At 46.7% G+C, this 14,458-nt stretch overlaps 1 protein-coding gene across 2 annotated transcripts in view; it reads right to left on the bottom strand.

Moving 5' to 3' along the window:
* The window catches only part of JCAD (junctional cadherin 5 associated), a 52,875-nt gene extending 50,444 nt beyond the window's left edge, over positions 1-2,431 (bottom strand). The window contains exon 1 of one of the 2 annotated variants that reach the window (XM_072328800.1): positions 2,290-2,431. In XM_072328800.1, coding sequence (XP_072184901.1) covers positions 2,290-2,377 — 88 coding nt within the window. In that variant the 5' untranslated portion in view covers positions 2,378-2,431. The remainder of the gene's footprint in view (positions 1-2,289) is intronic. The other variant, XM_072328799.1, reaches the window with a different exon arrangement.
* Positions 2,432-14,458: the final 12,027 nt, after the last annotated feature.

Genomic DNA, 14,458 nt, shown 5'->3' with positions numbered 1-14,458 from the left:
TTGGCAGCACCCCTGGGTGCACAGGAACTTTGGGGTCAGCTCTGGGATCTGCCGAGGCAGTGGGCTAGGCTCACTCATTGGAAGAAATCTCAGCAGATTTTGACTACTGAGCCCTAGCGTGTCCTTAATAACTTGCTATTTTTTCCCTTCAAAGTCTATCACGAGGCCAAATTGGAGGAGATTTACAAAGTAAGAAAAAAACAATCATAAAACAAGCCACAGTCCTGAAGCAAAGCTCAGACCCTGCCAAATTTCAGATCTCTACTCCAAAGTGCAGAGAAATAAGAGCTATCCAAAAGGAGCACCAGGTTCTCCTCCTGTTTTTCCCTTTCTTTTTTTTCCCCCAGTTGGACAACAATGCCTTTTTCCCCTATGTTCATTCTTGGAAATAGCTGGACAGTTTTGGCTGAAATCTTCCAGAAAAGAACTTAGCCTGAGGCAGACAATCAAGTAGGAAAAATTCAGCCTGAATGATTCTAGTCTGGCAAAGTTATAAGCAACTGTGAATGTAGTCTTATAGCAGTGCATGTTCGGGTAATCTTAACTGTGGGAGTTAAACACATGGTCCCAACTTTGTCAAAGCTATCAAGGCTATAAAGGCGGATGATGCAGTTCCATTCAGGTGTGTCATATCATGATTCTGATTTGTCACCAGGAAAAAAGCGTTAATGCAGTCATCCCACTGAGCCTTCCCACACCCTTCCCACTTGAACAGCTCTTTCCATCGAACAACTGGTCATACAGAAAACACACTTCCCTCGCCTCCAGTATTTGCATTTCAGCTTCTGCTTCTTGGATGAGGCAGCTGATGCTAAAATGGGATTGCTCTCTGAACTAACGTATTCAAAATTAATAGAAGAAGTAAAGCAACACACTCCTCTGGCAGTTTCCCATGCATATTTTCCATGAAAGTTCATTTTTCCACATGAACAAATTGTGAGTATGTGGGGGATTTTCACTGAATCTTGATATGGAGCTTAGAATTCTTGGCACCGCTCTGGGAAGTTGAAATGACATCAGCTCAACTTTCTATATTGAAATTTTATAGTTGCTGCCTGACCACATTTCTTTGTTCTGCGCATATTCTCTCTCCTCCGAGCTGCCTCCCTGCCATGGCTTGTGGTACACAACTACCGTGAAAAAGCCCCATGCCAGTCACACAGATGATGAAGCCACATCATTTCCTCTGGGACTTAAGTAGTGGTACTGGCTTAGGGGAAGAGGTTACTTGTGCCAGCCAAGAGCTCCCTGCAGCACAGCAGCTCAGTGCTACAAGGGACCTGGCACAGCATCTTCCTCCTCCTTCCTCTGGAGGGTCCCACAGAAATGGGACAGTGATGCTGGGGGAAACAGCTGTTGCAGGCATGGACACTGTGAGAAACCATCCCAGCTCACTCAAGGAAGGAAAGGAGGGGAGAAGAAAGAAGAGAGGGTGGGAGATAAGGCTCCTCAAATCTGGAAAGCATCCCCTGGAGCACTGCTGCCTTGCTGGAGGGAAGGAATGTGTAGGAATAATTCCCATATTATCCCTCAGTGCCTGAGGTGTGCTGTGCTCAGGATGCCCCATGACTCCTGGTGGGACACGGAGAGTTAACAGAGTCAGCACGGGGAGCACAGCACCACAGCACTGCACAGACATCCTTCTGCCTGCCTGGATTTCAGCTAAAAACAGATTTCAAGATAAAGATGATGTTTTCCTGCATCCTCTGGGACTTGGAAAGTCCTAAGAGCAAATAAAGGCAGATAATTATCTGGCACGCCACATCCCAACATTCCTGAACACACTGCGCTGTGTTAGTGTGAGGGTCGCACCGCCACGTCCCGCACACAGCCCTCACACAGCACACAGCCTGCACATAGCCTCACATATAGCACACAGCCTTCACACAGCCCCCAGCCCTCACATATAGCACACAGCCTTCACACAGCCCCCAGCCCTCACATATAGCACACAGCCTGCACACAGCCCCCAACCCAGACCCCCCGATGCCTGCAGGGCTGCAGCCCACCTGGATCACAGCAGTGCCTGGTGCTGTCAGAGCTCCATCTCCTACACGCGTGGCAGGAGCTGCTGTCGCTGCCAGATTACCATTTCACCATTTCTCAGCTGTATGGGAACAGCCTCGGGAGCAGATTAACAGTTAAAGATTGTGAAGCCATTTGCCAAACGCTTCTCGCTACATAAGCAGCAACGTTTTCACAGTCACATTTGCAATGTATTTTCACAGTCACATTGGTAGGCTTCTCTAGTATCCATGCAAACACACACAGAATGCAGCAAATCTTTACCTTGTGTGCAGGCAGGAGAGCCCCCACCACGCTCTCCTGGATCAGCGGTGGGATGGGAAGCAGCACCATGAGAGCCCGCTGGGCACATCCATCAGTGGAGTTGTGTGACTCCCGCTCGCAGCTCTAAGTTTGCGCTCTGAATAGAGGCTGTGTTATTTTAACCACAGGATTTCTGGTGCTGGGGGAGGAGAGATGGATTAGGTACGTTGCAGCCTAATGCTTCACATCTACCTCGGTTGCAATGAACTACTCTAAGCCCGATGTAAATAAGCACTGTGAAGATATAAATTTCAAGAGCCCGCTCACCAATTATGCCTAAACTAACACGCTAAATAACTGCGGAAAATTCCAGAGGAATAAGATAACATACTTTTGTGTTCTTTCCTAAATAAAAGGCATGTGTGGAATTCCGTGCTAGATACTGAGACAAGTGAGAGATAGCAGATGAGCTGTGCAAAGCAGGCCCTGCAAGGTGCCGTGCCTCTGAAAGTGATATTCGCAGCACCTGTTGGCATGGATTTCATCAGACATCAGTGCAAATTGCTTTTTCATGGCTTGTAAAAAGTACGGCTATGAGGGATTTGTATATAGCATTTCAAAAAACATCACAAATAAAGCTCCTCAAGGGAAAAAAAAACAACAACTGAGAAGGCTATCGGGGCTGTAGAATAAGGGAGCACAGGTATTAGCACCCTGAGTAAGTGCCACCTCCAGCAGGGCTGCTGGCCTGACCACCTCCTGTGGCTCACAGATTGCTATGGAGATCTCCAGATGCGGGCGGCACGGTGTGCCCAGGGAGCTGCTGTGGCAGCTGTGCTTTTTGTTCAGTCCAACTCCAAATTCTCATCGTTTCCTGCTCTGTGACACCTCTGTGCCTCAGCTGTCACCACACAGCCCTGGCTCCCAGGTCCACCTCCAGCTGCTGGCTCAGGAGCACAGATCTGGTGAGTGCTGGGGAGGAGTGTTGTGTAAACAAAGCACTCCTTAATGTCTGAGCCGAGCCGAAGGGAAGAATGAATGCAAAACACTGGAGGAAATAAGGATGAGTTCCCATTTGTCTCTGACAACAGAGGCTTCACAAGCACAATTTTAATTCCATTTTGAATAAAACCTGGCTCTATAAATAACATTATCTTGCCCTTACATAACGCTTTTCATCCCAAAGCATTCCCAAGTGCTTTGCAGATGTAATCAGCCCATCAGAAAACCGCCAGCAGGCATCTCCGTCTGTGGAGCTGGAAGCACTCCGGCTGCCGCCACAGAGTCCTGCTCCTGGCTGCTGTGTCCTGCCATCCCTGTGGGCTCTGGGAGAGCTCAGCTTGAGGTCTGGTCCAGTGCCTTGAGCCACCAGTGCAGGCAGGAGAGTTCTGATCCATCACCCAGTGGGTCCTCAGAAAGGATAGAGGCCTCTGGTTCATGGAATGATAGAAATGTTTGCTTTGTAAGGGACCCCCAAAGGCCATTTGGACCAACCCCCCTGCAGTGAACAGGGACACCCACACTGGATCAGAGCCCTGTCAAGCCTGATCTTGAGTGTCTCCAGGGATGGTGCATCCACTACCTCTCTGGGCACCCTGTGCCAGTGCCTCACCACCCTCACTGTAAAAAACATCTTCCTATGTGCAATCAAAATCTCTCTCTTTTAGTTTGAAATCATTCCCTCTTGTCTGTAACCATTTTGCCTTGTCAGGCTGGTTCTCCTGCCATGGAACGGGCTCTGGAGACTCTGAGCTCTCCACATGCCCAGTCTGACTCAGCTGAGCTTGGTTTTGGCCTTTGGAGCAGGGACTGGACTGGGATCCCAGCACCTGTGCTAGCAATGGGCAGGGCTGGGCACCAAGCTGGAACGTCCCAGTTGGCAGAGATAACTGTGTGTCAGGCACCAGACCTGTGCACCAACACTGCAAGCTGCTGGACAGTCCTGCCAGAAGAAAATGACACTTCTTTTCCTGTGCTTTTGTGCTCCACTTGGAACGAGGCGTTTTGCTTGCACAAAGGTTTCTGTGCTGCAGAGTTTTCAGTTTTTGCTTAGCTGGCTAGGTAGGAAACAGGGGGAGGAAGAGAGGACAACAGAAGTTCCTCTGCAGTTTGACCTGAAAAGAGCCCATTTTTTCCACAGAAACTCAAAGAACACTCAAAAGCAGTGGGGGGGGTTAGAGAAAGCAAAAGTCATTTTGAATCAAGGGAAAACATTTGATCCTAACGTATGGTTTCACTTTTGAATCTGCACTTTAAAAACAAACAGCACTTTAAAAACAAACAAAAAGGAAATGAAGATTTTCGTTTCTCAAATGGCAAGGCAAGGCGTTCCACCTTCCGCACTGCTGCTGTGTCCTGGTGGTGGGGTGGGTTCGGCGTCTGTTTCCCTTCTCCCAAACAAGTCAGTGAATCGGTTGGACCCAAATTCACAAACTGTTTTGTTAAAGTCTGTGTGTTTTTGAAAAACAAATAAGTAAAATAGTTCTGTCTGAAACCTTTGCCAGCTTTATACCCTGACACAGCAGCCAGCGTCTGGAGGCCAAACATCTGCCCAGGGATGAAGCTTGCCCAACAGCGTGGAACTTAGTTGGAATGGCTGTTTCACAAGTGTAAATGGCAACAAACGATTGCCAACCAGTGAGAGGAGCCTTCCCTTTCAGCACCCTCTGCACCATGTTGGTATTTCTTCACCATGACCTCACCAGGCTGAGGTCTATGGGTGGTGGTGCTCACCCACCTTCTGCCAAAGCCTGTAAAAAATGCACATCCTGTGCCAGATTTATGTAGAGATTCCATTTTGCATCTCAAGCATTGTTAGGATGAATCAAGCCACAAATGAAAGGAAATGAAAGTGAACACTACAAATAAGTCCAATTTTGTAACAGTGCCTGCAGTAGCCTCCCCTTCTGAGATAATGGGGTGAGGAATTCATAACAGGCATTCTTGGTAGAAAACAGCATGTTAACAAAGCCTGAATAGAGTTATAGAAACGTAGAATCCTAGAATTATAGAATCACAGAGTGGTTTGGGTTGGAAGGGACCTTAGAGACCATGTAGATCAACCCCCTGACATGTGCTGGTTCTCACCCAGAAGATGAAGCTGCCCAGGGCCCCATCCAGCCTGGCCTGGAGAACCTCAAGGGATGGGGCACCCTCAGCTTCTCTGGGCAGCACTGCCAGGACCTCACTGCCTTCTGAGTAAAGACTTTTTTTCATAACAACTAAGCTACATTTCCCCTTCTCTAGTTTAAAGCCATCCCCCCTCATTGCCTGTCTATTTTGCACATTTTCTTCCTGCTTTATAAAGTGAACTGAGGTTTAGGGATAAACAGTTTCTGCTCCTTTTGAATTAGGAAGCCATTCCTAGAAGTGATATTGCCAATCCATGCTGTTAAAATGCCTTCAGATAGGATCCAAACAAACCTGTGTAAGGCTGATCTAGGAAACACAAGCTTTTGGGAAAAAAGCCCACTGGGAATGGTAGCGGGCCATATTTTCACACTTCTGCTCTGTAGTTTTGACAGCTGGTACTTGCTTCTGTTGAAAAATAAAGCAAAAGTTTTCTTTAATCAAAGAACCAAGGAGCTGAGGCCCTGAACCAGCCCTTCCTGGTATCAAGTGCCATAAGGCGCACAATTGCGATCGTTGTCAAAAAAAGAAATAAATAATAACAAGAGAAGTGAATTTAAGCCGGTACCTCTTGAATTATTTTCTTTTGGGATTATGGTGCTTTTTTTTTCTGTTTTGTTTAATTCTAAAACGATGCCAATCACAACCATTGGTGAACACAAAACCCCAAGTAACGTGTCAAGTTGAACCAACTCACAGCAGCTGCAGGTTAACCCAACTGGATTCTGCTTTGTGATGGATTTTCATACCCTTGGCACCAAAGCCAAGTTGCTACAATAACTTTATGATGCAAAATCTCCGGAAGACCTCATTCCCCCCTTGTTTTTTGGAAGAATCTTCTCATTATTTTGCTTGTGAAAGGGGAGCTCAGCTCTTCTGAGTGCCTGCCTTCACTTGGCAAGACCAGTTTCTGGAGAGACACTATCCCTACACCTCTGCCTTCATCCCTCTTCGTGTGTTGAAGGAAACCATCTTCCCAAGATGTCCTTGGCTTTTCAGTTCCAACTGTTAATTCCCTTTGGTGAGACCTCTCTCCCATGTAGGTGTCCCAGCCCCTCTGGCATGGTAAGGCACACTCCCTCAGCACCTCTGTTCACAAACATACACCACCACTAAAAGGAACCAGCACAGCACAGAGAAAGGACACTGAAAATGGAAACAAAACATCCTGTTAAATTCCTCTTTGGCCCATTTCAGTCTGTTTTCTTTTGTAAGGTGGTGGGTGTTTGAGGCCTATTTCTGCTTTGTACACTTGGAGGATTAGAGGGCACTTTTCTGGGAAAGGCCCCGTAAATCCTCTTCAGGTTTTTAATGATGAAGATGAATAAGGATGAGAATGCTCTGTCTGGAGTGAACATCAGTAGGAGCAAAACACCAGGAAGTATAATGAGAAAGACCTTAAGGTCAAAGTAATCTGAACTTTCCTCATTTTTATGGCCACATTAATTCTGCTGAATTTTTGTTCTGAAACTGCATTTACCACACGATATCTCAGAGGCTGGAACTGCTCCTTAGAGCTATGGAAACTCACTCACAAGCAAAGCTGTAAAGGGAGATGCATTCAGATTATACATTGTCCCTAGGAGATCCAAATTCATTCAAAGCCATCTGCTGCTGTACCAGGAAAACCAAAGCCCACACCTGGCTTGAAAAACAGGTTTCTCTTCTGGTAGAGAAAAATGGGGCTCTTTATGGCAAGATCTGATAAGCAAACTCAGATCTATGCTCAGACCAAATTGCTCACAGAAATCTTCCCCACCAAAAATCACAAAAAATGATGATAAAAGTAAGAAAAACAGCGCAGGTGAGATCTGAGCTTTATCCTTCCTGGACACAACCAGCTGAAGGGGCAATATCTGGGGAATGCTGAGCATCTTATGGGACATGGCAGGTGCCAGCAGACTTCTCTGAAACCAGGGGCTCCTTAGGGCTGGGCCACCAGGAAGCCCTATCTCATGGTCCGCCCTGTTCTTCAGTCCACAGAAGGGCAGAAGGCCACTGGAGGCCGCAATTATGGCCCATTTTTATCTACTTCAGTGCCCTTTTGGAAAGGCAGCGCAGAGTTGTCCACATAAGCCTTAAGGCAGAAATGAATGCTGGATTTCTGAAACCAAGGAGCAGACAGCATTTTGTTTATCATCTTCGTTTTCTGCGTACCTGCAGACGCCGCTTTCCCATTGTGTTACACAAACTTGGCTTTCGGGCTTTTTGAGTGGAATACTTCATTTTCTCTGTTTTACAGATGAAGAACCAGACACTCAGCAGGGTGAATCTCTCACCTTCATACATGCTGTGGGTGACTGTTGGACTGATGACTCAGAGCGCAGCTCTATTCATCTAACCCCATGTACCAAAGAAAGGCCTGAGTTTATCCTGGTGCAGCAAGATAATTGAGGCCATTTCCTGGTGCTGGTGGGCTCAGCACTGTGCTTGCAGTGACCTCACTCCTTTCACAAGCTTTCTCCTCCACCTCCCACAGCTCAGTGCTGCCCAGTTCCATCCAGCCATCCCCCAAAGGCTCTGAGAAAACTGCTATAAGGCTGTTACATTTTCAAGAAGTGAACTGGATCAAAGTGAAAATTCTATAAATGAAGGATAACTCCCACCCCCTGCAAAAATGTGCCAAGTGGCAGCACTGTGATGCTCAGGGAACTCTGTGTTCACACCTCTCCTCATAGGGTTCTGGCTTCTCCGTAAGGCTCCAGTTCCTGGAATAACGTAACTATGTGAAAACACCCATGATCATTTAAGAAAAGCATTAGTAGCTCTTCAGTTTGGGGAGGAAAGCTTGAAAACATGATGCTGAAGGGAAAAAAAACCAACAAATTAAAAAGCTACCTGGTAACTTCTTTTAGCTCACACCCTCAGCCTGCCCTCACTAGTGGAGGCAGCGGGTGGGCATGGCAGGGTGTCATCAGCCAGCAATGAGAGGAAAACCCTAAATCACTTCATGCACTAAAACTTTTTTCCATAAGGTTCCTCTTACCAGGGTCAGCTTTTTAAACTACCCACGTACTTCAGCAATATTGTAAAGCATCCATATAATGAAAATACTGTGTTTGAAAGCTTGTAACCTCCATGGTAGTTTTGCTGTAGAAGAGATGTGCAAATGCTTTGGGCCTGGCTGTTAAGAGTCACTGAATTGCCCTGCAAATCTGCACCTATGATTCACAGCATGACACTGCCTTCATCGGCAAGGTACCCACGCTGGGAGGGTGAAGAGATGTATAACTGCTGAACATAGACTTTATGTGCTCATGCAGGAGGGCTGACAGCAAAATAAGAAAGGTTTTCCTTCCTATTTCTTTCTCCTCCTAATTCAAAGAGGAGGAAACCATCTTAAAATGACTTTCACTTCAGTGTGAGTCTGGAAATTGTTTAAATGACTGCAGTGAGGGAAAAGAACAAAATAACAGAGAAAGAATCCTGGAAGAAAATGGTGCAGGAGGCAAGCTGAGGAGAAAACAGTATTTTCTTTATGTTAGTGTTGTAATGGCCAAATGACACATATATGGTGTTGGTAGGGCTTTTGGGAATAGAAATCTCTGTCAGATGGACAAGTCCCCTGGCTCCCTGGAGAGGTGTCTGTGGAAGGAGGACCAAAGGATATGTCCACGGTGCTCCTGCTCCTCCCCACCAGCTGAAGGACAGCTGAGGCCTGCAGGTGCCCATTGTGCTCTTCCATCTGGAGATGCTCCAGCTCCCATGGGGTCTGTGTCCCCATGGGGTTTATGTCCCCATGGGAGGCAAGCAAGCACACAGTCCTGTCTCTTTCTTTACATTAAATGAAGGCAGTGCCCATGTTCTTGGGATAGATGAACCTGGATTTAACCCTAAGGTTTGGGGGTCAACTCATGGACTGCTGGAGAGTGGCAGTGAGGGCTCCCCTAGCGTGTACTTGGGACCATTCGTGCCCTGATGTGCAAAGTCCTCATGTGTTCAAGAGGTGAATGAAGGGATCATTTGTAAAGCACTCAGAAGACACCAGAAAAATCCTCTTTATTTACATTTACTACTTCCAATGTGTCTTCCCAGATCTATCGATTCAGAGGTGCTTTCTTCAGAGCTCTGCTTTGTTGGAGCAGTGAATGCTGGAAGAGTCGTTCTGGTAATTTTCTTCAGGCACTGGAAGAGCCTGAAATACCTTTTCTTTGTAACAGCCTCTTTCAGGGACACAAGAGCAAGACAGGGACATGTGGGAGGCACTTGGGGTGCTATGGGTTGGGGTCTGAAGGGACCAGAGCAGTGGTTTGCCCACAGCACAGGGCTGCAGTGCCAGCTGGAACTGGGGATTCCACTGGGGTGAGGACTGAAGGCACAGGGCCTGTTTTGACAAAAGCTGTCAAGTGTGCTGTCACAGAGGAGAGAAAGCTATTTGTGTAAAGCCATTACAGAAATTGAAGACACTTTAGCCCTAATTCCTAGATCTCACTTTGCTCTCTGCAGGGAGGATGGAGAAAATACTCTGTGTGCTCTCAGTTTGCTGTTTAAATGGGCAGGTTTCCTTAAGAGAAGCCTTTGACCTCCTAATGGCTAATACAGAAACACTCCACTTTCTCCCAGCTTTTAAAAGCTATCCTCCATCTCTCCTTTTTAGTCAGATATGCAGGGGAAAATGAGGAATATCCTGCTACAGAATAATTGCTTAAACCTGTTGTATTTCAATACGCTACACCCTTGCCTGAAGGAGAATGTGCAAAAATTTAGGTTCTGGCAAAGACAGAATATGAGAGAATCCTCATTGATCGAGAGGATGCAAATGTTCCTTCACTGGAGAGTGAGTTTAAAGTTGGTGCACTTTTTTTCCCCCCCCTCTATAAAATAAGAATTCAGCTAATCAGATCTGAGAAATACAGGAAATCTCGGTTGGGAAGAAATCCAAATAAACCCTCAGATTTAATTGAATCCCTCCAGGGTAGCAAGTTTCCTAGTGGTTTTGAGGCTATCACACAAACTCAACAAAAGCTATCATGCCCACAATAGAGAGGGTGATAGAATGCTTTCAGAGCAGGGCCAGGTGACAGGCCTTCACCAAATGTCATGCCCTGCATGACTGGATGGAGCAGAGCGGCTCTCATGCTCAGCTGTTGGCTCAAGATGAACAGAAGCACAAACCAGAGAGGTGCTGCAAGACACACCTGAGGACTCGAGAGTTCAGCAGCTCCCCTGGAGGAATTCTTAGTCTGGGAGGTGGTTTTCAATGTGACCTTGAACTGAAGTCTGTGAACCTTGGCCTGCAAGAGGTTTCTTCCTATACTGGAAGTGCTGCAATGGGAAAGGCTGTGAAGCTGTCACACTCAGGAAACCCCACCAGGGGACCTGGCAGCTCCAATCTTGGACCAAGGCTTGGAAATGTGAGGTTTTATTCCCATTAAACTGATGCATGATCTTGAGGAAGGCGATGCAACCCGCCCATGCTTTACCTTATGTGAAATGGGAATAATCTCTGTATTGTGCTTTCAACTGTACTAATTAAAAGAACAGGTATAAGTTCACTATTAATTATTATTATAATTATGAAATAGTCAACTAATTGGCAACTAATTGGTTCAATGAGGCCAAGTGCAAGGCCCTGCATTCAGATCAGGGCAATCCCAAGCACAGATACAGGTTGGGTGAAGAATGGCTCAAGAACAGCCCCGAGGAGAAGGCTTTGGGAGTGTTGACTGATGAAAGATTCGATATGAGCCAGCAATGGGTGCATTCAGCCCAGAAGAACAACTGTATCCTGGGCTGCATCAAGAGAAATGTGACCGACATGTCAATGGAGGTGGTTCTGCTAATCTACTCTGTTCTCACGAGGACCCCACCTGGAGTACTGCGTCCAGTTCTGGGGCACTCAACAAAAGAAGGACATAGAGCTGTTAGAGTGGGTCCAGAGGAGGGATACAAAGATGATCAGAAGGCTGGAGCATCTTCCCTGTGGGGACAGGGTGAGAGAACTCTTCAGCCTGGAGAAGATAAGGCTCCATGGAGACCATACAGCAGCCTTTCTATACCTGAAAAAGGCCTAGAGGAAAGCTGGGGAGGGACTTCTTAAAAGGGCATGTAGCTACAGGACAAGGGGAAATGGCTTTAAACAGAAAGAGGGTAGACTTAGACTAGATATTAAGAAGAAATTCTTTACTGTTAAGGCAGTGAGACACTGGAATTGGCTGCCCAGTGAGGTTGTGGATGCCCCACCTTGGAGGGGTTCAAGGCCAGGCTGGATGGGGCTTTGAGAAACCTGGTCTAGAGGGAGGTGTCCCTGCCTATAGCAGGGGGTTGGAACTAGATGATCTTAAAGGTCCCTTCCAACCCAAACCATTCTATGACTCTATAATTCTATGAAAACAGCTCAATTCTTAAGAGTCTTAACTCCAAGATACTGACTTGCTTTGCCCACTGCCTGTGAGCTGGGACCACCATGCAGGGAACAGCCATGAGCCCTAACCAAAAAGCAGCAATAAGGAGCTCTACCCGTAGCACTGGTTGCAGGGACAAAGCAGCAGTGTATTCTCATAGTCTCACTGCTGTTGGTATTTGTAGACAATCCACTTAGCAGGACATGAAAACTTCTCACCAGGCAGTGTGACTGCCACACGTGGGCTACCTTAATTATAGTCATTTTAATGCTTGCTGGACTCTTGAGAATGTTCACAAACAGTAATGTCACTGACCCGGCAGCTCTTAGCTTGGGTCGGGTGACAGAAAAACTGGAGTGCACTTGAACAGTCATTCATTCCATTCAGTTCGCTGCAAAAAATGAAACTTCCCTTCACCTCTGTGTACTCAGCTTTATACTTTTTGCAAAGGAACGTTACCCCACTGGTATGTCAGGTTTGCTCCTGGCTCACTGCCCCACTGGTTGGTGTCCGTACCACTCCACACAGCCCCCACCAAAGCCTTCTGCCTTGTAGGGCTGCCTCAGTGCCTGCACTAACCACGAGCATGCTCTGCTCCATCTAGCAGGGCAAAGGTGAGTATTTTAAATAGATGGTCTGGTACTAACAGCTTCACTGTTGGTATTAGCCCCAGTTATTCAAGGAATGAAGCCTTTATATAGATGTATGTGAAGCTTTAACAGCGAACTTTCAGAAAGACATGCATAATTGACGCAGCACTGCAACTTTCACTATAAGAAGACAACCAAATGACTATTCCCCCAGACCTCTGTTGTGCCGGTGGGGCATTTTATAGCAAGGGAAGGAGCACTGAAGGCTTGGAAGTATTCATTGCCTTCAAGAGTTTTGCTCATTAGTTTCTTCAGTTTCCTTCTAGCTTTAGCTCAATAGAGATATTTTTAAAACAGAACAACTCACCTCCACAGGGATCAGTGATGAATAATATGTAGAAAAATTTAGCAACAAATATTTGCAGACAATTATGTTTTGTTTTCCTCTCTGAGGAATTCACCACTGCTGATGATCTATATAACAGCAAGAGCTGAGATACAACTGAGGAAAAGTCAGTCTGGGATGGTACAGGTAGTAAAACTAATGGGGAAAAGCTGAACAGAAGCACAGATGTCTGTCAAAACCAGACAAAGAAGGATAAAAAATATAATAATCAGAAGTTGTGTGGGAGTAACTTTCTGTAATACTGGTGAATATAATCCGCTACTACTTTTGAAGCAATACACATTTGCAGGCAAATCCAAGTTTCTTCCTTTTTTTTTCCTTAACACCTTTATTTTTCTAGACACGTGGAATTTCCAGGCTGTATAAACGTGCTTGGCTGAACTTCCTACTCTGTTTTTTTTGGGACAGACACAGTGACTGGAACACGGCTGTTCACAGCTCAGTGCTGGGGCTGGCTCCTGTCATCCCTGCAACAGGAGAAGCCTGTGTCAGTCTCTGAGGCATTCTTCTGCTGGCTGCAGAGCATCACCTGGGTGGGGAGCAAGCTCAACTAAACCCCCTTCCCCAGGTTCAAAGGTCAGCAGCCGGCGAGGACAGACTCTCCTGTATGCACAGAGGCTGCCAGGGAAAGAAGGGCACTCCTGAGACTGAGCAGAGGCACTTTCGTGGCTCTACAGCTAGCAAGGATGGCTCCAAATGTGCAGAAGCAGCAAAATGTCCCAAGAGTTGATAAGGGAATCATAAAAAAAAGTTTAATTAAGGTTAGAAAAGACCTCTCAGATCATCAGTCCAACCATCAACCCATCACCATCATGCCCACTAATCTATGCCGCATCTACCCTGTTCTTGAAAAACCAGTGGCGCAGTGGTTTAAGCTGCTGCCTGCGGCACTGGAGGGCCCGGGCTTGAATCCCCCCTGTGGCGCAGGGGTAGAAGTGCCACTTCGCTACACAGAGGGCTCGAAACCCGGGAGTTGGACTCGATGATCTCTAAGGTCCCTTCCAACTCGCACGATACTATGATACTATGATACTATGATACTATGATATGAACCAATAGAGAGAACAGCAACACTTCCATTCTTTGGTGTGCTTGGTGGCTCCTTGTCCACTGGGCCCCAGGGAAAAGCCTGGGAGAGAACAGATGCTTTCTGGTGAGCTGTAAGCATGCACAAAAGGCATCCAGGAAAAAGTCTCTCCAAAAGGAAAACCTGGAATAGAACAGAAAAGGGAAGTGGCTGGGGGCCTGGGGAAGCAGGGAGGGAAGGAGGCACCAGCAGAACCAGATGTTTGTGTAGCTGTCCCTGGTGTCAGGGAGCAATGTGGCTGGGGCTCATGCTGGCGTCCCTGCAGCTGCACCCACATTTAAGTGCAGAGCGTGGAGTTTCCCATGGACAAAGGCAAGGCAGCAAAAATAACCCCTGAAAGAATGGACCGTGTCCTGACCATTGTTTTAACATTTAGGTAAGTCTAATCTGCAGCTGGAAAGGGCAAGATATTTTTGTTGGGACTTTCTGTAAGGTTGGAAGAAAAACAAGGGAAGGGTTTGGGAAGCTATTAAGGTCTGAGGATGGTGAGAAGAAGACTCCGCTCGGTGCAACAGATTTTGGTTATTCTGTTGTTTTTGTAGTTTGTCAGAGATGAGTGAAGATGGCTGGAACTGCTGAGTGCTGGGGTGAGTCTCATCTGACCAAATGTAGACACATTTAGGTTTCCTTAGAC

The sequence above is a fragment of the Excalfactoria chinensis genome, chromosome 2 (genome assembly GCF_039878825.1).
Source record: "Excalfactoria chinensis isolate bCotChi1 chromosome 2, bCotChi1.hap2, whole genome shotgun sequence".
NCBI classification, from domain to species: Eukaryota; Metazoa; Chordata; class Aves; order Galliformes; family Phasianidae; genus Excalfactoria; species Excalfactoria chinensis.
Note: the sequence above shows the minus strand (reverse complement) of the source record. Positions and strands in the feature narration are given on the sequence as shown.